The 20,625-nt window shown below is 42.0% G+C and overlaps 3 protein-coding genes across 3 annotated transcripts; 2 read left to right on the top strand and 1 right to left on the bottom strand.

Moving 5' to 3' along the window:
• Positions 1 to 1,795: 1,795 nt before the first annotated feature.
• slc25a33 (solute carrier family 25 member 33) lies at positions 1,796 to 11,142 on the top strand. Its single transcript, XM_079740864.1, has 7 exons — positions 1,796 to 1,950; positions 3,726 to 3,899; positions 5,972 to 6,049; positions 7,023 to 7,123; positions 7,348 to 7,414; positions 8,380 to 8,660; positions 10,016 to 11,142. Exons 1-7 carry the CDS (start codon positions 1,910 to 1,912, stop codon positions 10,213 to 10,215), a joined length of 942 nt encoding a protein of 313 aa, XP_079596990.1. The 5' UTR covers positions 1,796 to 1,909; the 3' UTR covers positions 10,216 to 11,142.
• Positions 11,143 to 12,412: 1,270 nt separating this feature from the next.
• LOC307078813 (uncharacterized protein) lies at positions 12,413 to 17,661 on the top strand. The gene is made up of 8 exons (XM_079740808.1): positions 12,413 to 12,762; positions 13,007 to 13,045; positions 13,146 to 13,460; positions 14,154 to 14,462; positions 14,900 to 15,214; positions 16,002 to 16,151; positions 16,270 to 16,344; positions 16,753 to 17,661. The coding sequence occupies exons 1-7, from the start codon at positions 12,729 to 12,731 to the stop codon at positions 16,311 to 16,313; spliced, it is 1,206 nt and encodes a 401-aa protein (XP_079596934.1). The 5' UTR covers positions 12,413 to 12,728; the 3' UTR covers positions 16,314 to 16,344; positions 16,753 to 17,661.
• A 169-nt stretch (positions 17,662 to 17,830) lies between these two features.
• Positions 17,831 to 20,516, bottom strand: LOC307078814 (uncharacterized protein). The gene is made up of 7 exons (XM_079740809.1): positions 20,279 to 20,516; positions 20,087 to 20,185; positions 19,485 to 19,519; positions 19,366 to 19,391; positions 19,200 to 19,253; positions 19,065 to 19,121; positions 17,831 to 18,595 (listed from the first exon to the last, which is right to left on the bottom strand). Exons 1-7 carry the CDS (start codon positions 20,358 to 20,360, stop codon positions 18,385 to 18,387), a joined length of 564 nt encoding a protein of 187 aa, XP_079596935.1. The 5' UTR covers positions 20,361 to 20,516; the 3' UTR covers positions 17,831 to 18,384.
• Between the last annotated feature and the right edge of the window lie 109 nt (positions 20,517 to 20,625).

Raw genomic sequence — 20,625 nt, 5'->3', positions numbered from 1 at the left:
ATTCATATTTAAAGTTATTACTAGTATTATTATGCAATTCATAACATGTATATTCTATTCAATCAAATAAAATAGCAAATATATATGTATATATATATATATATATATATATATATATATATATATATATATATATATATATATATATATAACAGATTGCACCTGACAATGTTCTTCTCACCGTGCTTTGAAGAATTGCCATGGCGGGGCAAGGCTTGGTAGCTTCCAATGTTTCCCTGCCTGTCTTGTGCCGACATACCTTTAAAAATAGTTTTGCTGGTTTGCCAGCTACAGAGGAAATATCGTGCTCAGATTTGTATTTTACTACCACCGCCCAGGGACGTACCTGTCAACACACGGTGCTTTCTGCCACCGGCCAGGCATCGCCTACAATATACCTCGCACGGACATTATTTACTAACAACAAAGTGTCCATATGGCCACTAGGTGGCTTCTAGTCACGCCATCTAAACCTTTGTATGTTCCTGCAATACCCGAGGCTGCAATTTCAGGACCCTTGTTGTTTAGTTTGTTCCGCCTTAACAAGCCGTTGAAGGCAAGTGAAGTTGTCCTATGTTGGCGTTGCAAACTAAGTTTAGGTCGATTCAATCGCCATCAAAGGAAATATAAACTCATGTCTCGAAGGCAGCGTCACTTAAAAAAAGTATTTGGTCCTAAAACTGCAGCCTCCGGTAGCATATTGCAGGAACATGCTACGGCTGTAAGATTATAGCAAATAAAACAACATTAAAGATTATTTCAATATTAACTCTCTGTAGTCTATGAAGAACCAACACAGGAAACGTGATATGGTGCCACATGGGGGCACATTCAAAGTGATAAACACGAGGTTTCCTGCATTCCTTTCTGATGAAAAAAAAACCTCACGAAGTGCCTTCTAAGATGGCCTTTCAAATGCGAAAACACGATGAAGTGACTTTGTAATGGTGGGAAGAAATCTTGGAGAAATAGAAAGAGGTGCCCTACAGTCCCCCCTACAACGTGCTTCTCCAAGGGCGTCCCCCGAAAAACATTCTAGGGGGGCCGCCAAATACTTTGATTCGTTGCATGGGTTTATAGTTCCCTTTGAGTTTCAGTTACGTTTGCTTTTGAGAACGTATGCATGGCACTTCCAAACATCTCGTGCTTCAAATGGCTGCCAGATCTCCGTTGTCATATGATTGGATTCCAAAAACAACAGTACAAGTACAGTACACTACTACAAGTAGTAGTGTACTGTAAACATATATCGTTTGGTGCAATATCAGTCCCTTTATCTACCCAATGAGATGTTTTGTATACTAATACATGGAAACATAGCCAGCTTGATAAAAAAATACTATTAATTTAAATACTGAATAATACAATTCATGGATTAATCAAATGATTTAATAAACAAATCTAGTGATAATATAGTGTAGCATTAAATATTCTAAACAATTATACACAGCCAATCCCAAACGTCTTAGTTTAAGAGAAAATTGTATTTGAAATATTGGAGATGTAAAAAAGTTTAGGTCTTAAATTGAACGTACTACCTCATTTATTATAAACAGAACTAGACTAAACGAATTTCTAGAACCATTCCAAAGCACGTTTGGCCTTTTGTTGTTTTTTATGTTTTATGATCGTGCATGTTTGATGTGCGTGTTTATGCAACGGTGTACCGGTGACCGGTGTGGATGACAATTGCCCAACACCGGCCTACGTCACGGCCAACACCCCCACCGGCCCCCTGACGTCACTGCCAGTCTTTAGGCCAGCCGGTTCAGCCGCCGCTGTCAGCCCCAGAAAGCCGGCCGGAAGGACGAGCTCGCAAGAGTCACCGACCCGAGTTATCTTCGCTTCTGTTTTTATACACTTTCTGAAAAAAAAAAGGAATATGGTGTCAATCTGAAAAAAAAGAAAAATGGCACAGAAAGACACTTTATTACATCTCTTCGCTGGGGGGTAAGTTGAAGGTTTAAACGTGTTTTCTTTTGAATTGCGGTAGGTTGTTGTAGCGGCTAACGTTACTTCGTCACTTTGTGAGGTATTTTGGGTATCGAACGTTACTTTTTTGTGATAATGGTAATACATTATTCTTCCGCGTTCTATATAATGTGTATTTTTGTGTCAAGTAAGCGTCCGATTTTATAATACTATATGAATGACTAATAACGAAGGAGCTTAGCTATCGCCTGCTAGCTTCCTCATGCGATAAATGCATGTTTCAAGCAATGGTCGCTGTCTACGTCCTGGGATGGTCCTGTCTAATTCCAGACTATTCAAGTAATTCCTGTCCTATTATGCTACTTGCCAGTTGCAACGTTGTTCTAGCTTTTGAGGTCCGCGTTTAAACAAGAGAAACACATGGCTTATATTACCATGTGCATTATAACATGTATTCTATGTATCTCTAAAGTGCACCGGGAAGTGCTTGGTTTCACCAACCACGTCACCAGCAGCGGTTACGTCGAATACTGAACGTTAATGTTATATACTGGCACTCATACTAGTTATGTGAAGCTAGTCTGAAGCTAGATAGTGCTGTACATTGGTGTCAAGGCAGTGCTTACAAACGACACATTCGTATTGCCCTTCAAGGGGCTCTGCACACAGTACAGTAGTGGTGCCGCAGTCATGAAGCCGACCTTAGCAAGATGCCCTTGGTCTTACATAACCCAACTAGAGACATGTGTTGCGTCAATCCTCGCGAGCTTTAAACATAAGAGACCATACTAATATCACGCCATACACTGCCCTTTTAGATATATTTAAATGTGTATTAAATGGTCTCTTAAAATGATGTTGTCGGTTCTAATGTTCTCCCTTCTTAGAGATAAAGATAACGGTTGGAAATTAATAATGATTTCCTTGAAGGAAATCGAGGTCTTTATCTGTTATTATTATTGTCGCTGTGATTCACTAGCTACATTTTTTATTAAACTTATAAACAAACATTTTAAACTATTTTTCAAACAGGCACCTGAGGCTGTGTGACATCTTTGAATGACTTTGTTAACAAATAATGCATGCACGTTGACTTGTATCCTTTCTATTTCTAAAGCCTGCCCTAGACTTATTTAGTGTAAATGTACAGCCAGAATCTTGAACTCTTCACTATTTTAAGTTCAGCCTCAGTCTGTTTCCTGTGCTTTCGAAAGAGAAAGTTCAAGCAGTACAGGATGTCTCCATTAGCAATGTGTTTTTTTGGTACTAGGTGCCAGCCCCTATTGTTGTTATGGAGCCTTGGGGTTGTTTTGGCTAAATCTCTGGCACATAACCTGAATCAGGTTTCTCTAATTGATCGTATTTTCGCTTAATTCTGAACTTTTAAGCATGTTGTTGACAATGTTGCAGGGTGGCCTAAGGTTTGAGGTAATTAATCTCAAGTTCAAGGGAGGTGCTTGAGCTCAGTCAGTATGTCATTGTTGTCCTGGTGTAATCTTCCATGACCAATAAACACCCTGTCATGTTTTGTCATTGTGTAATTAAAAAAACAACAACACCCTTTTATGTTTTGTGATTATGTAATGCAACTGAGGTTGCCTCTACTTTTGAAAGGATGAATCCGATTTGAAGTAGTTTCCTGTATTTAAGATCACGGTAAACACCTGTCTTTTAGGTGTGTCTTTTAGGTAAACACCTAAACATCTACCTGTCTGTGTCTATCGTTTGTTTTAACAAGTGCTCATCCTTATGACATATCTTTAATTAGTATGATTTGTCCTCTCTCCTTTTAGATGTAGTGGTACCGTAGGAGCCATCGTGACCTGTCCCCTGGAGGTGCTGAAGACACGTCTCCAGTCCTCAGGTCTGGCCCTGCGCCCCGTCTTCCAGGTGCAGATGGGCTCGCTCAGCGGCACCGGGGTGATCCGTCCGGGGACGGTCACACCGGGACTCCTGCAGGTTCTGCGGTACGTTCCCACTGCTGCTGCATCTTCTGCTGTTGTTGTTGTTGTTGTTGTTGTTTTAACAGTGCCTCATAGATACCACAGTCTACACACGCCTATCTTCAAGGTGATGCTTTGTATTTTCTCACTAGGCGACTGGGGAGTCATGCATTTTCCGCTCTTCCCCACAGCTGCTGCACCTAGTTGTTATGTCAGAGTTGTTGTGCTAGGAACAGCCTAATTATTAGCTCTTAACTGGGTCTAGTTTATGTGGCTTCTTGGTCACAGAAAGGTGCGAATTTGTGTGTTGCCCTGGAAGTGCAGCTTCTTGTTCCTCTCCAGATGTGATGGGACATGTTAGTATTCTGGTGGCTGTCTGAACTTGTCTTCTGTTTACTTTAAAACCCCAAGATGGAAATAAAAGAGACGTGTGGCACCAATTTGAATTCAAACATTTGCATAAGCCCAGGTCTGGAAAGTCTCCATGGCCCGGCACGCCACAAGAACTGCCAGAAGTCTCCCAGGGGGAGGAGGACGGTGTCTTTGTTTGTTGTTTTTGTTACACAGGCAAGACTCAAGTGGGAACCGGTTTAGTTGGAATTAGGATTTTGTGTCTGCTGTACAGCTTTTAGTGCATATTTTAAATGTCTGAAGGCACATTTTTGCATGTGTATTTTGAAGTGGGGCTAAGGGCTGTCAAATGTACAGGTAGTCACAATTAACAATAATTAACATTCAAATATTTAATATGTGTGAATTGTGTCGGAGACTTGAACTTCCAGCTGTGGGACTTGACTTACTTACGGCTTGCCTGCTTTGAGTTTTGTTCCTCTCGAGAGCCCTAAAATCAGATATTCAGTTAGTTTCTAATGGCTGTGATAAGCGATCACTGCATTGCATATGCATTGTTAGTTTTTTGCATTGTTATTCCAAAAACCAACCTACGTAACTTTGAAATAATTCCTTGCTTGGCCAGTTCTGCTGACCGGTTTTGGATAACAGGATGAGATGAAGTGCTAAGTTAAAGTAGACCTATTGTTGACTTAATAATGAAAATTTAAATAACAAAACATAATAAATAACAAAACATAAATAAGTGGTGTTATTGTTTACATTATAACCATCTGCAAGGATTAATCCGCCATTAAGCAAAAAGAGTAGGATCAAGCTAATACAGGGCGTGTCATGCAATAAAAATAGTCAATAACTTAAAGGGCCTACTTCATGGCTCTGTAGTAGACTAGTCTAGTTTTTAACAAACCAAATTAATTTAATAAAATCAGCTTGCTCCCTTTCTTCATGTTTGCATTTTGAGGAACACCGATACCCCACTTTGACTCATTTTGTTTTGTTAAATCTCAAGAGAGACAAGTCGTGTCAATTTAGTCAAATCACTGGTGAACAAACATTCCTCGAGCCCTCGATTCACTTAAAGTCCGAACACAACCTACTCTGGCTGCCAGTGTGGGACAAACCTCATCCTTAATCAAACCATTAAGGTGTTGGTCCTGTGTTCATTAAATGTGTTTTAAGTACCACATCATTGAAACCAAGGAAGGCAGTCAAGTGATCGTTAACCCGTTAGTTTCTCTAGGAACTTGGTTTGGAGAGGTGAAATGTATTGTTGTCTAAAAGCCTATTGTGAAACCAACAACAAGGAGCAAGTCTAGTTTTGGAATTCCCAAACAAGAGGGTCAGCAACCATCCAGCAAAGGGGTGGGTTTGAGATAAACACATTGAAAAACATTAAACAGAAGGCTAAGTCACTCTTCTGTTATCCATTTTCTGGAATGGTTGATGTGATTCTGTTTTATCACAATCTAACTTTAACCTGCCCTTTCACCGCGTTCTGGCAGGACTGTTTGTGTTCCTGGGGAGTAAAGGTCACTTACTGTACGCAGAAAAATGAAGTAATGTCAGCCATGGGGCTTGTCAGGTGGCCACAGAAGACGAGATTTCACCTGACCTGTGGCTAGAGGAATGAGTTTCTCTATCACCAGATGTTTTCATGCATTTATGATGGAACAACCGTTCTTACCAATGATTAACTGGGAATTTCCTGCCTATGTTACATGTCTGTTACTTTATCATTCCAGGTCAATTCTGGAAAAGGAGGGTCCACGGTCGCTGTTCCGGGGCCTGGGGCCCAACCTAGTTGGTGTAGCCCCCTCAAGGTACAGTGATATCTGCGGCTGCATTTACATTTCATCAGGGATATCTGGATCTAGACCACATAAGCACATTGATCATTGGCGTCGCTTTCGCTTTTCTGCATCTAAAAAATGCATTGGTCATAAAAGAAACTTATCGATTTGCTATCGCCAACATTCTTTAAAGCATCCTGTCAAAATTTTCGCTTCTGACGCTTCTCGTTCTGGACACCCAGTATTTTTTTTGTTTGCCTTTATTTAAGTAAAGGTTTGATGTCCATCTTTGAGAAATGCTGACCTTTGGATTGTTAACAAGCATTAACAACTGCCAATAGCTACATTTCCTCATCGGCTGTGTCTCTACTCGGACCATGGATATAATGTTCAACAGTGATAACCATACACTGCTAGATCTGAGTAGACAAACATTTAATACCATCCTTGGACATGGCTATAATGATTAACAGCTGTAGAGCACTGTGGCAATACCATCAAATTGTATATAGCTAAAATTTCCAGGTTGAATTTTAAACAGGAATGCAGAACATTAATTAATGAATAGCTTTGAGTAAGTTCCCGATCCTGCCCAACTGCCACCTAACCCCATGCATATCTCTGGTGCTTATTCAGCCTATTCTGACTACTTTGTTGGGCTGTTCCAGAAGCACCGTGGGGATAGCGAGCATGCTAAGCTTGTTGAACAGTCGGTTCCCAGTACACTCTGTCAAAGACACACACACACACACACACACACACACACACACACACACACACACACACACACACACACACACACACACACACACACACAGAGACAAGCAGCAGTGCATATGTGAGTTTTACATCAGAGTGCTGCAAACCCACACTGTCATTAGAGTTGCCTTTTTAAAGTATCATGGATGGCAGACACTGACCGGTCCTATTGCTCAGTGCATCACTCTTTGTATGAAAGTTAGGCGTCAGCTAATGTCAAACTTTATTTTTCGGTATATTCCAGAGCCATCTACTTTGCTGCGTACTCAAAGTCCAAAGAGTCGTTGAATGGCGTGTTTGCACCCAATAGTGGACCTGTACACATGAGCGCAGCTGGTTTTGCAGGTAAACTGAATGCAATTCACTTCTGAAAGAAACCACAACACTTAATTATTGTCACTGAAAAACTGAGGAAAATTCGGACTTTTTTCGGACTTAGTTCAGCATGTCAATGTTGGCGCTTTCTCTGGAAAATGACTATATATAGTCATGATAGTTTAAACAGTCTTACAGGCACTATGTTAAGCGCTTTATTAATATGAAGTGTATCTTTTAACTTTGGTCCACAGCCTTTGTGACCAACTCTATGATGAACCCCATCTGGATGGTAAAGACAAGAATGCAGCTGGAGAAAAAGTAAGTCAGGTTTCAGCTAAACGCTATGCATGTTCCCGGGTGCGTGTTTGGCTTTTAAACGACAGTGGTTATTTTAGGGGTCTTTTTAACGTGTTTGCTTCCCTCTTGTAATGTAATCTCTGTCCTCCTGACACTGTCCTTGGCTTCAGCCGCGTGGGAGCTGAGCATGTGACCGCTGTCCATAAATACCCTGTGCTGACGCACTGCACTGTGCTCAGAGAAGATCCCATATTTACACTACAGAGTACAGGGCAGTAGTATCAACTGAGCCTCATTCGAAAAACAAAATGCCTGCCCAAATGAATAGTTGGCACCAGTGCAGCAAAATTGATAGAAGAATATGCAGTGCCTTTTCCTTTATGGTGGTCCTTCGACCGGAATAGTGTGTTGCTTTGCTTTTTGAAGCGCTATCTAGTGGGTTTAATGTGGGATTTTAACCGTTTTACAAATGATTAAGATGCATTCAGGCCTATAATTATCAGCAGGTAAAAAATATTGACATTAACTCATTGTCTGCGTTGATTTATGCGCTTACGTCGACTAATGGCAGCAACCCTTGAAAATCCCTATATATTTATATGTAACCCGGATGATTCAGCAACATAAGGGCTTGGGCTAGATGTCTTATACATTGCGGTATTTTCTCATATTGCTGCCCTGAGCCACCTCAGATTACCGCGGGGGTCGTTTCTTGAACCCAACAGCCCTATAGACATGCAGACAAACATGTAGGTTTAGGGGTCCCGATTGCGTAGTGGCTAGGGTTTTGGACTCCGCTGAAACGCACTAGGTTAGATCCCTAATGTCTGCAGTCTAGCTACAGACCATCCTTGAGCAAAATGTCAAACCCTTAATTTGCTACAAGTCATGCTGGATAAAAGTGTCTTCTAAAAGAGACAAAGTATTAAATAGCATTAAGGGTAAATATAAAGAGGCTAATGCTCATTACGCTCTTTACCTTCCAGGGCCCGAGGGGAGAAGAAGATGAACGCACTGCAGGTTGCCCGCTACGTTTACAGAACAGAAGGCATGAGGGGCTTCTACCGCGGCCTCACCGCTTCCTATGCTGGCATCTCAGAGACCATGATCTGCTTCCTCATCTACGAGACGCTGAAGAAGCGCCTCGCCGAGGGCCGCTATAACTCGCCAAACGGCAGCTCTGAGAAGGTAGCGTCGGACTTCCTGGGCCTGATGCTGGCCGCAGCGTTTTCAAAGGGCTGTGCGTCCTGCATAGCTTATCCACACGGTAAGCATTTAATGAACGGTTCCACATCCAGCTCGTCTAAAAACATATATTTCCTCAGAATGAATATTGTGGTTAACGAAGACGTTGGTGTTTTGTAAAGTTAGGGGAGGCCTTTTATTCTAGAAGGCTTTTTTGACATATCTTTCCATTATCTATACATCCAAAGTAAAAAAGGTGAAAAAAAGATGGAGTCTGAGGCTGTTGCAGGCCTGTAATAAGCCCGCCCATCATTTAATTCAGCCCAAATGAATGGATGGCCTACCTGTCTGTCTTCCTACCCAGCTTCTTATTTCGTCTGGCTGGTTTCTTAATATTGCCCACCCTAGCTTTAAGTATGCATGAGGGTAGAATCATGTTGTGGCGTTGGTGCCAGACTCCCAGCCAAAAGGTACTGGGTTTCGATCCCCAATGCCTGCACCTTTAAACCTAATACCTTACCCCTACCAGTTACTTAAAGGTCCCATGGCATGAACATTTTACTTTATGAGGTTTTCTAACATTAATATGAATTCCCCTAGCCCACCTATGGTCCCCCAGTAGCTAGAAATGGTGTTGTAAACGAGGTGTAAAACGAGCACTAGGTATCCTGCTCTGCCTTTGAAAAAAGAAAGCTCAGATGCGCCGATTTGGAATATTCCCTGTATGTATTCATGAGGGGACATGTAACCTCCCCTTTCTCTGCTTTGCCCGCCCACAGAATTTGTACACTTCTTTGTTATTTGGATTTTGTTATTTGGATAACCGTTCTGCTGTTGGTGTTATGGCGCATAACACGTCGGTTTCTCTGACGTCTCTGGTATTTCCACAACAAGACTCGTAGTAGGGGTTATCTCAGCCATGGTTGAGAAGGAATTGGGGGAAAAGAACTTTGGCTTTGACTCCCTGAAGTACATGAACCGCGACATGGAGGAGAAAGGGATTGTTGCCTGCGATTGTCTCCCGCCCGAGTCTCGCTGCCCGCTGCCGAGGCACCACCGCCGCGAGGCACCACCGCCGCGAGGCACCACCGCCGTGAGGCGGGGCTCGGCAGTAGACAATCGCGAGTCAACAATTGCAGGCAACAATCGCTTTCTCCTCCATGTCGCGGTTCATTCTACTTCAGATTGATTTGGTTTGCAGTGGCTTTAATTCTGCACCAAGGCTGAATTTCTTGATCGTCTTCAAGTAGTGTATTAGGGGCCCACTAACACCTGTATAAAAGCATTCATAAAGATGCATGCCATGGGACCTTTAAACACAAATCTGAATAAATTTACTTTGGATAAAACCATCTGCTTAATGACTTGTTTGTATGTATTTATAATACTGAATGTGGGTAGATGTATTTTCTTACACTTCTGTTGTGTCCTTCACAGAGGTTATCCGGACAAGACTGCGTGAGGAAGGAAGCAAATACAAGTATTTCTTCCAGACGGGAAGATTAATAGCTGTGGAGGAGGGCTATCCGGCTTTTTACAGAGGACTCGTTCCACAGCTCATTAGACAGATCCCAAACACGGCCATTGTCCTGTTCACCTATGAACTCCTAATCCACGTGCTGGCAGAGTCCAAGTAACATCCAAACATTTTAACGGAGCCAAGATGATGGGGAGACATGAGGCACTCATGCACATTGGCTGAAGGACTATTGAGAAGGCAGCAAATTACTTTTTCTATTTTCATGCGCTGCAATAAAGACTGTCTTTTTTTGGGGGTGAAAAATTGACACTTCTTGCGTTGCTATCCAAAGACCGAGATATATTTTTATTTTATTGAAAGCATGTCTAGATGTTCCTCGTTTGCAGTACTCGTGCATACTCCATACCTGAGCTGTTTTTTTTTTGTTCTTTCCTTTGTAAAAAAAATAGGTCACTAGCCGAAGGAGGAGTATTGTTAAGTTAACTAAATTATTATGTGTATTATTTGTATTCTTAATATTGTACCCGTTTTCTCATGCTTATCAGTGAAAGTGAATGTACCAACACTCAACATGTGCAGGTTGACTGTTCTGGATAATGAAGGGAAGATATAAAAGTTATAATACTGGTGCACATGAACCATACAGCCCCAACAGACCTTTAAGAGTTATTTTTGTTTTTCCTTCCAAAATTTCAGCACAGTTGTGGTTCTGAAGTTGAATTATATTAAGAGTAATATATTTATATTACTCAATACAGGTATATCTGTATATGCAGTTGTTTTTTTTTAAAGTTAATTTAACGCAAAAAAGGACCATGACTATTTGAATCACTGGTTAAATAAAGTGAATCAAGAACTCGTACTTTGGTTGTTGGGGTGACTAACTTTCAAGACTGAGGCTTTGACCTGAACTTCCAACATGAGAAATTAGGAAAAAGACCAACTGATTCAATTCCTGGAAGAGTGGGTTACACACTAGGATAATGTTACATTATCTTTGTGTGGTTAAATGATTCAAGGAAAGAAATGGATATGGGGAAACAGAATTGTGCCTCTTCAATAAATGCGTTTGCTGTCCCGTGTACATGTTTTATATTTTATGAATCTTGACTGGTCATACCAAGAGTGTAAACGGTTGCAAGCCATCAACTAGTGCAAGAGTCATTGCTTTATTGCACTTCTGATGAATGCAATGAAGTGTGGCATTTTTTTAAAATCCATTTTCGTTTATTCTTACCAATTATGTGAGAATGAAAGCTGCAACCCAGCACCACGTATATGTTCTCACATTTTCAGCAGGTATTTCAATTTAAAAAGTGACCTTTTATCTCCACATGAATCTGTTCTCTTGATTTGCTGCACCCACCCATATCAGCAATTGACGAACAACCACTACTCTGACGAAGATGCAAATAACCTAATCCATATCAATGAGGAAAGAATGAACCTTTGTTCCAAACCTGTTCCTATCCCTAACTGTCAACAGATCTGGCTTGTATATAATTTCAGTTGAGTTGATGGTCCGGTTATTTAGTTCTTGGAAAAATACTTTCCTTCTTCCTTGTTCAAAGTGTAAAGTTTCCATAATATGGATTTATATATCTAGCTGGTTGAGCTACATGGCCTGGAATGATAAGACTGGACTTGACCCTTGTAGTCAGGTATTTATTAACCAGGTGGCAGCCATTCTGGGAGAGAAAGGTTCCAAATGGTTCTGTGTCTTCATTCATAGTGAACCATAATAAAGTAGCTAAAATGGAGGTCTAAATGTAAAAGCCAATGCGTCTGGGCTTTCATAACCATTGAATATAATGGGTGTCTACTGGACAGACACCCATTATATTCTCCCTCGTGTTCAAACAAGTCCCTGCAGCTACAGCCAAACAAAATGAATAATGTGATGTAATAATTATCCTAAATAACACAATCAACCCTTAGGGAGTAGACAGCACCCAGTCGTCATTTTTAACGGTAGGCTATAACTTTCATGGAGGAGAGGCTGTAAAGTGTTACTAGTCATAGTCAGGGGAGAAGTTAAAAGAACATGATTCTGATCCACACTTCTCCTTGTGCTTGCGCAGGTGGTGGACACCATTCATATGATCACTGTGTGTACAGCAGAGGGTTCAGTGTCCTGAAACCAACATTCTCTGACACGAGGCAGTATCGGAAGGGCAGGACCAGGGACATGGTCCACTGGACGCAGTTGGACCACGGGATATCTGCGGTATGAGTGACCCCTGTCTGTGACAAGGGGAACGGTTTTAACACGTCAGGGCATAACGTTTGTCTGTGACTGTGGTGACGTAAGCACGATACCCCCCCCCCCCCCCCCCCCCCCCCACACACACACACACACACACACAAACACACGGTATGTAGCAAATAACAACACAACATTCCTGTTCGACTTTAGTTCGTACTTTTCTCAAAACAACAAGTACACGTCCGTGAAGTCAGCTTTAATATTGTTTCACCGTCACGCCTTTCAGAATGCTATGAACCAGCCCGTCCGCTTTGATCCGTCCTGTGCTTGTTGCCAGCCTTGTCAGATAATTCAGTATAGCAGACAAGCTAATGTCGTGTGCGGAGAGAGCGAACCAACGCCTGCCTGCGTCCGCGTCGGTGTCGGCATCCTACCCACACCGCCGTCTCATGGAAGGTTAGAAGATGCTCCGGATTTTCCAGCTCATCTCTTTACTAGGTAAGTAGCCAACGCGATTTCCTAAATAACCATGCTTCACATGGCTGGGTTATAAGGTAGCTAACGTCCTCAGTCGTTGCGCATTTTGCGCATTCGTTACTTAAGTTAACTTCTGTCACCGCCTGGAGGATGTGCGACCCTTTGGGCCATTCGGTTTTTGACCTTGTGCTTGCGTATGACTCTTTATGTTTAATTTGTGTCACTACTAATTTTCATGTTTCAACCCTTTAATCGACTCTCACAGGCAGTTTGCATGTTCAACTGAATGAAGTTGGGGCTTTTGGTAAGAGTTGGACACAATCTTTGGGGGAAAAAAAGAGACCATCATTTCTCATGTTTTAACCTACTGCCTGAGGGTTAACTGCACATTTTAACCATAACAGATGGACCTCATATAAGGCTATTGGATGGAGACAACGAGTGCTCAGGGAGAGTCGAGGTACTTCGCCACAACCAGTGGGGGACGGTTTGCGACCATGGCTGGGACCTGAGGGAGGCTGATGTGGTGTGCCTGGATTTGGGCTGTGGCTTGGCCGAATCTGCCCTTCACGGGGCAGCATACGGGCAAGGCAGCGGGGAGATCTGGCTTCGTCATGTCCAGTGCTCGGGCCACGAGGCCAGCCTGATGCGCTGTGCCACTGTCCTCCACAGTGACCCCCACTGCACCCACCTGAACGATGCCGGTGTCAAATGCTCAGGTGAAAAGTACTTCTCTTCAAAAGCATCTGCTGGATGTCATTGATATCCAGCTATGACTTCCTGCTCATTGGAACGAAACATGCTGATCAACAAATATAACCTTCTCACAGAGGTGCAGAGCTGGTTTTAAGTATTTGAGTGCAAGTCCAAGTCAAGTCTTCATAGTAAAAGTGGACACTGATACATCTGCAATGAGTGTTACAGATTTCAAAAAAAATAATTTTGGTCACTTTAGTAACTGTGAGACTACTTAGAAATGGTTTGTTTAAATTGTTATTAATTAGAATATAGGAGAAGAATGGCCAATTTAATCCAGAAGATGTCAGTAATGCAGAATAAAACCTACCCCATGGCCTGAAGTTATCTTTTCAGTCACCAGTCTCAGTGGCCCTCCCCCAGCCAGACTAGCTTCTTACCAGACATCCTCTGTGTGAAATTAAATCAAAGATGAAAGACGCCGGAAAAGCACAAGCAGGGTTGTGGTTGTGAGATCCAGGCCTACATTAAAACCCTCATACAAAAAGTTTCAATGTTACAAGTTTGAATATGATTGGAACAGATTACTTTGATGAGCAGCCTTACCGTTTAATGGCCTGAGTGAGAAAGGTATTGTATCTCTATACCTCAGATATTCACTATCTGAGCGTGTGAGTCTTTGCTCAAACTTCTCCTCAAACCCCCCCTCCCCCCAGGGACCCTGCTGATGCCGACGCTGTCCCTGCTGTCCCCGCACGCTGTGTTTGTTGCCGGAGAGGCCGTGCGCTTCAGCTGCATGGTGCTCCTGGGACACCACCTCAGCGACTTCCACCTGTACAAGCGGGGCGTGTCCACGCCACTGGTGACTCAGCGAGTGGACCAGAGCCAGACCCGTGTGGAGCTCACCCTGACCGACCTGGAGACCTTCCACCAGGGCAGCTACAGCTGTGTGTACCGGATCAGGGGCAGCTCCCCCTCCCAGCTCCTCGCCTCTCCCCCCAGCAACGCCATCAACATCACCGTGGGTAAGTCGTGCTGGCTGGTGTGTGTCCCCAGCCCCCCCCCCCCCTCCCCGTTAGAAAGCTTGTTTAAGTCTGAAAGGATCAGGGAGCTTTTGGATGTGCAGAAAGAGATGTCATTGGTATATATCAAACTCTTTTAGAGTAAGATAACAAGGATACTAGATTTGACTCAACCACGCTGTAAGATTTATGTGGTCCAATTCCCCTGAGAAAAGAGCCGTCAATGTGCAGTACTGCAGATATCCATCTATGAAGATTTATAGCACAGTTGGAGCCAACCTACAAATTACCTCCAACGTGGATTTATCGATCCAGAATGGCTCCTGTAAAAACCGCCAAGACACAATGCTGAACTCTAGCTTTTCCAAAGTGTTGTGTACGGCCCTTAGTGTTCCCAGAAAACTGAAGTCTGTCTGTCTTCCTTTCTGGACGTTGCTTAGTGGAGCTGCTGACTCCCCAGCACTGGTACAACACGTCGACGGAGGCCCCCGTGGGCTCGGTGATCAAGGGCCAGGGCTTCAACATCACCTGCGTCACCAAGCAGCAGTACCCAGGGGCGTCCTTCCAGCTGCGCCTCAGCCGCTCCAACGGCACCGTGCGCCAGTCGCTGCCCGCGCTCACGCCCGCCGTCACCTTCACCTTCTCCAGCGCCCAGAGCTCCAACGAGGGCTACTACTACTGCCTGTACCGCGTCCAGCTAGGGGGCCGCACCTTCATATCCAGGGAGAGCCAGCCCTTGCCCATATCCGTCAGAGGTTAGTGAGAGCCACAGGTCCGGGGAGGGGTTCTAGGTTGTGTGATGGACTTAGAGGGTACTTGGAGCTATGGATGGTGTTTCTGGGTTTGGTTCAGAGAAAAAAACTGATTGACCAGCTCTACATAAAAACACCAGATGTTTTTATTACACAAAATTGTTGACTATATGTTAGTTCTTGTGGTTTACCTTGTCTGTAAGAAAAAAAAAAAAGATTTTTGAATTGTAAGGCTTGGTACCAATTGAATTGCTCACAGAACATATAATGCCTCAAAGCGGTCATGTCAAGGGTAACTCCTCTTGCGCTGTTGATTGAAAGACGACAGCACACTTTAAAATTTGCATAAACTGTGGTTCTTTGGCTGGAGGGTCACACTTATATACAGGGGAGCTTGATTTTAAACAAGTCAATTTTAAAGGCTGACTTGTTTTTAAAGGACATATTATACCACGAGGTGTGAGTGTAATTAGCCCTTACAAGCCCTTTCGAAACTCTGCCCCTTCTGACATCCCTAGTGGGCGTGTCCACCTAGATCTCTGCTGGATAGAAGAGCAACGTTTACTTCAGTCCACTGGGTAGGCTGGTCGACTGATCTATCCAGCACACATCTAGGTGGACACGGCCACTTGTGATGTCATAAGGGGCAGATTTTCGAAACGACTTGTAAGGACTTATCACACTCACACATGGTGGTATAATATGTCCCCTTTAACACTAATCAGTGTTGTCACCAATCAGGTATTTGTTAATAGCTTGGTTATGTGTTGGCTTGTCCTGTCCTTCCCAGATCCTGACCCAGTGCTGAGTCCTATGGTAATCAGTTGGTTGGTGTCGGGCCTGACGTTTGTCGTCGCGCTCATCATTATCATCATCGTGGCCAAGGTCCTATGCCAAAGGCAGGAAAAGCCGTCTGAGCTGGAGAGGGAGACGAGGACCTGTGAGTTCTTTCGCAAGCTAATCTACTTCTCATCCTGTCAATCTAATGTAGAGTTGAGGTTAATCCATCGATTGAACTGTGAGTTCAGGAATGTGTTCTTTATCTTTTTCTCATGCAGGTGTGGACAACACTTACGTTGCCTTATCAATCAACAAGATATGACGAGCATTGCAAAGAGTGAATACATCCTAAGGTATAGGATATATCAATACATTGATTCATTTGTCTGTGTTTATACCACCGAAATGTAGTTGTAATTTGAGGCATGCTGGATTTTGTAAGTTTTCTTCAGCTAAACATGAGAATAGATTTATTTTTCCAATTAATTTTGCGCTTTGAAGTATGTTGAATCGTTAAATTAAAATCAGTTCAGTGCAACCATTATATGGTCAGTCAAGGTTATTTGAAAATTGTGACTGCAACTATTTTTTGTGGCTATGTGTTAAGCTATGATGCTAGCAATATACATTTTGTTTGCCGTTCCTGTTCCGCGCAATAATTTCATTTATTTGTAACAACTTTCAAACAATTTAAGAAAACCAGATGGAATGTGGATAATATGGCATACTATTGGTCTATAATTTCCCCCATTTTTTTTCAGTCTGGCAAGACCTTGGAACTGGCGAATGGCTCTGATGGATCTTTAGTTAAACAGAACATTTGCATTGTACTCCAGTGGTCGACTGGCATTTCGATGATGGCAAAGGCTTTGATGTTGTAGCTTCAAGGTTGAGCCCCCTCGTGGAATGGCTGCTGGGAAGTCTGCGGTTATTGATGAGGCCAGAGCAAACTCCAAAGAGCTGCACAGCGATAGGTATACCCCGCTCAACCACCACACCCCCTCTTTAAAATACTAAAAGCAGTTTGAGGATGGGACGTTAAGTAAGACCAGATGTACCGTCACGCTGAACACTAACCACAACTATGTTAAACAAACAACACATAACCTTTGTGCCAATGGGGATAAATTGGAAATGACAGCGGGTCTCGTTGCAGTTTCAATGTAGTATGTTCGGACCTCTTGTATTAAATCATGGATATGGAAGACCTACCAAGGATGCAAGGAATTTAGAAATGAAGTCCACATTGAACTCATACTAGACTTCAGATTCACTCAGGCTATTGCTGTAATCCCATGTTTAAATGTGCAGAATGGTAATAGCGACTTGAATGAACCTGCAAAGAATGTGTTCCTCAGGTGTCCATGTGTAGTTTGTATGTACACAGGGTGTCCATCGTTTTATTTATTTTTACTAAGTAACACTAACAAGCTCCACTACGCCCATGTCTTATCTCCTACAGATAAATGATCCTTAAAGGATTAGACTTTTTCTAGTTTAAGTAGTGAGACTACCCCTATTATTCTAGTCCTTTAGCAATAAGTGTGTAAATAAACAGTATTGTCAACTGTATTGCTCCGTGTATTGGGAGCCACTGATGTTAAACAGGTTTTATATTTCAGAGATACAGGTTTGACTGTTAAATCCGCCGATAATGCTGTATTGTATATTCATTTTGGCAACTAAGGTGGCAACTGAGCAAGCTGAATATTAAATGAAGTACGCTATTGTTTGCCCTTCGTAGTAGGTTTTTTCCACATTTGATTTGGTATTAAGGTGATAGAATTGTTTTTTTAACTTAAAATGACAACTGCATTTTATAGGGTTGATCAAATTTATTTTAAATAATGTAAAGTATTATATGCAGTGATTAACAACAATGGTCAGGAAATACAACATGGAATTGGCAACGCAGTACAAATGCTAATTTCGGAAGGAAGTGACAGGCTCTAGTATATAAAGTGTCAAATGTAACAGATTCTGCCACCAGAAGCTTCTACTAAATGTTTCTAATGCCTTCTAAAACGGTTTCTTTATTTCTTCAACCAACCCCCAACTAAATGCTAACATTTCAGCAGTCATACAATGCAATTTCTGTCCTTGACAGTTCTTTTAAAAAGTTATTTTATGTACATGGATGGGAACACGACCGATCCAAATATTTTGTTCTTGCCACGGCCCCAGGGTTAATCAATATGGACTGAAGCAACTGTACATAAATAATAAAGCAAATCTGTGCTTTATACTATAGTGTTGCTTTGGAAAAATACTTTTTAGACTGGCAAAGTACATATTCCTCATTCAGAGGGATTGAATTTATGCCATACTTTTTTTGAAAATCAATTAAAAAGGTGAGTGAAACACTGCATTCCCCATTAAAATCCAGAGGGAATTTAGTTTACTTGTTTAAAAGGCTCACTGTGGGTGGACTCCATGTTGCAAATCACAAAGTACAGAAACACTGCAACAACCAGAAAGACCACAAACTGTACCCAAAGTGGAATGAGGCGATGAGACTTCTCCTCCGGAACGGGCAAGCTACATTTTACTGGAGTGGCGTTTGAGTAGGACGCAGTGCTGTAAGTCAAAGGTGTGTCGTAGTGCCTAAAAAAAAAAATATATATATATTTGACCTCAAAGCAATCTAAAAAGGATTTACTGAAGAACTTTTCAGTGTAAAACAGTGCGCATGTGCACGGGTTGGCAGACAAACATGAACATGACTTCTACTGTGTTCATTAAAGTCAGTCAGAGAACTCATTGCTACAATGTACTGACAATCCACAACATTTGCTAATGCATCTTTGTTCAGTGCCTTTGTGAAATGAGAATGGTAAGATTTGTTTACATACATGAGGACTCTAGGTACATTGAAGTGATTAACAATGATGACGATTGCAACAAGATTCTGCCCATTTTTAAAGGTCCTTTAAGATTTAATGCCAAACCCATTCTGATACTTTTGGTTGCCTCATTGGTGAATGCCACAATCAAAAAAATATATATGTAGGACTTGTCCTTTGAGGAGACAAACCTAAAAGTAAATTCAAATGGACCATAAGTTAGTACTTACTTGTCAACAACATCTGGACTCCTGTAGACCTCAGACCTTGATCTTAAGAAGGGATTTCTAAAAGGGGAATAAAAAAAACATAGTTTTTGTTGTGTTCTGTGACATATGAAGAAATGCATTACACTGATAACTTACGCATCCTGAAGGTTCCTTTGAGCGTACTCCTGGCCTGATTGCGAGTATTGTTCCCTGATTGGAAATGACATGTTATCTTTAAGAGCTCAGAGAAGCGTATTTCAGTTGCCGTTATAGTAAGTAAATGTGAGGTTATACAATAATTTGATGTAATTTTGAATCTTACCTGTCTCCATAGCCTTCACTCATAGACTGAAGAAAAAAAAAAAGGGCGTAAAGGAACAATTTATACATGATGTATTTTAGATACATTTGATAAAGTCGATCATGTTTGAGGATACTTACAGGTGACCTATAGCTCAAATAGGTAACTTCTTCCTCTGAAATTAGAACAACAAAAATAGATAAGATCCGTTTTTTCTTGCCTTGCTCTGAAGAGTTATTACTGTGGAATAACTTACAAAGACCCAACATTTAGGAAGTGATCAAGCCAGCCAAGTGTACACAATGAGGTAGAATGAGGGTGTTTGAATATGCCAATATTGCCCATGGGAGTCCTCCTCTGTGCTGCCCTGTTAGTTTGTCCAACCAGGGTGAAACCCATGTTGAAATTAAAAGACTGACAATGTTTTCCAACACTAAACTTTTTTTTTTTTTACGTTAATAATGCGACCTCTATTCACCATGATACCGTACACACATGGGGGGTTAGGTATCATGGTGAATATAGGTCGCATTATTAACATACTATCCTCATAACGAGCATCAAATAGGAGCCGAGGAATGTTGGTTAACATTAACACAAACTGTCTTTTTATGGATTCATCGCGGATAAACTCCGAACTCAAGAAGCTGAAACATAACGCTTGCTATCTACCTTATATGGACATGGAGATATTGCCATATGGACATGGATATGGACATGGATCTAGGAGTAACTTTCTTACCCTCTTCTCTGTAGAAGGTTTTGTCGGAGGATGGTTTTGCCTTTCCCTTATTACCCATGGCCTGTAGTATCTTCTTTTCGTACAGTGATCTGGTTGAATCTATTGTTAGGCGAAACAAAACAAATCAATATCCAATACTTATAAACCACTCCATAACGTAAACTCCATATCAACATAAGGGATTGTACTGACCCACAATCGGTCCGTGCTTTATTCCATAGTCATCAAGCAGTGCGCTTATTTCTTGGTCGGATGTGTTGCTCAGCGTGGACATGGTGTTGTTTTGAGTTCCTTAAACAGGCTGCCTTTGCTCAAACAGTGCGTGAAATGTACACAAACTACGATATGATACAGCCACAATCTACTAAGACGAAACCAACTATTTTGGTGCCTAACTATGAAATATAGAGTATGTTTGATTCACTCGATGGACAAGGGCAGTTCCCGCTTTGGTTTCCTAATCCAAGCAAGTAACTCCACCCATCTTGGCAACGGCTGTTAAAAGTAAACTAAACGCGCGCACCCAGGCGCCACAGATG

The sequence above is a fragment of the Pollachius pollachius genome, assembly GCF_949987615.1.
Source record: "Pollachius pollachius genome assembly, chromosome: 8".
Lineage (NCBI taxonomy): Eukaryota > Metazoa > Chordata > Actinopteri > Gadiformes > Gadidae > Pollachius > Pollachius pollachius.
The sequence above is the reverse complement of the archived record's forward strand: the minus strand, read 5'-3'. Positions and strand labels throughout refer to the sequence as shown.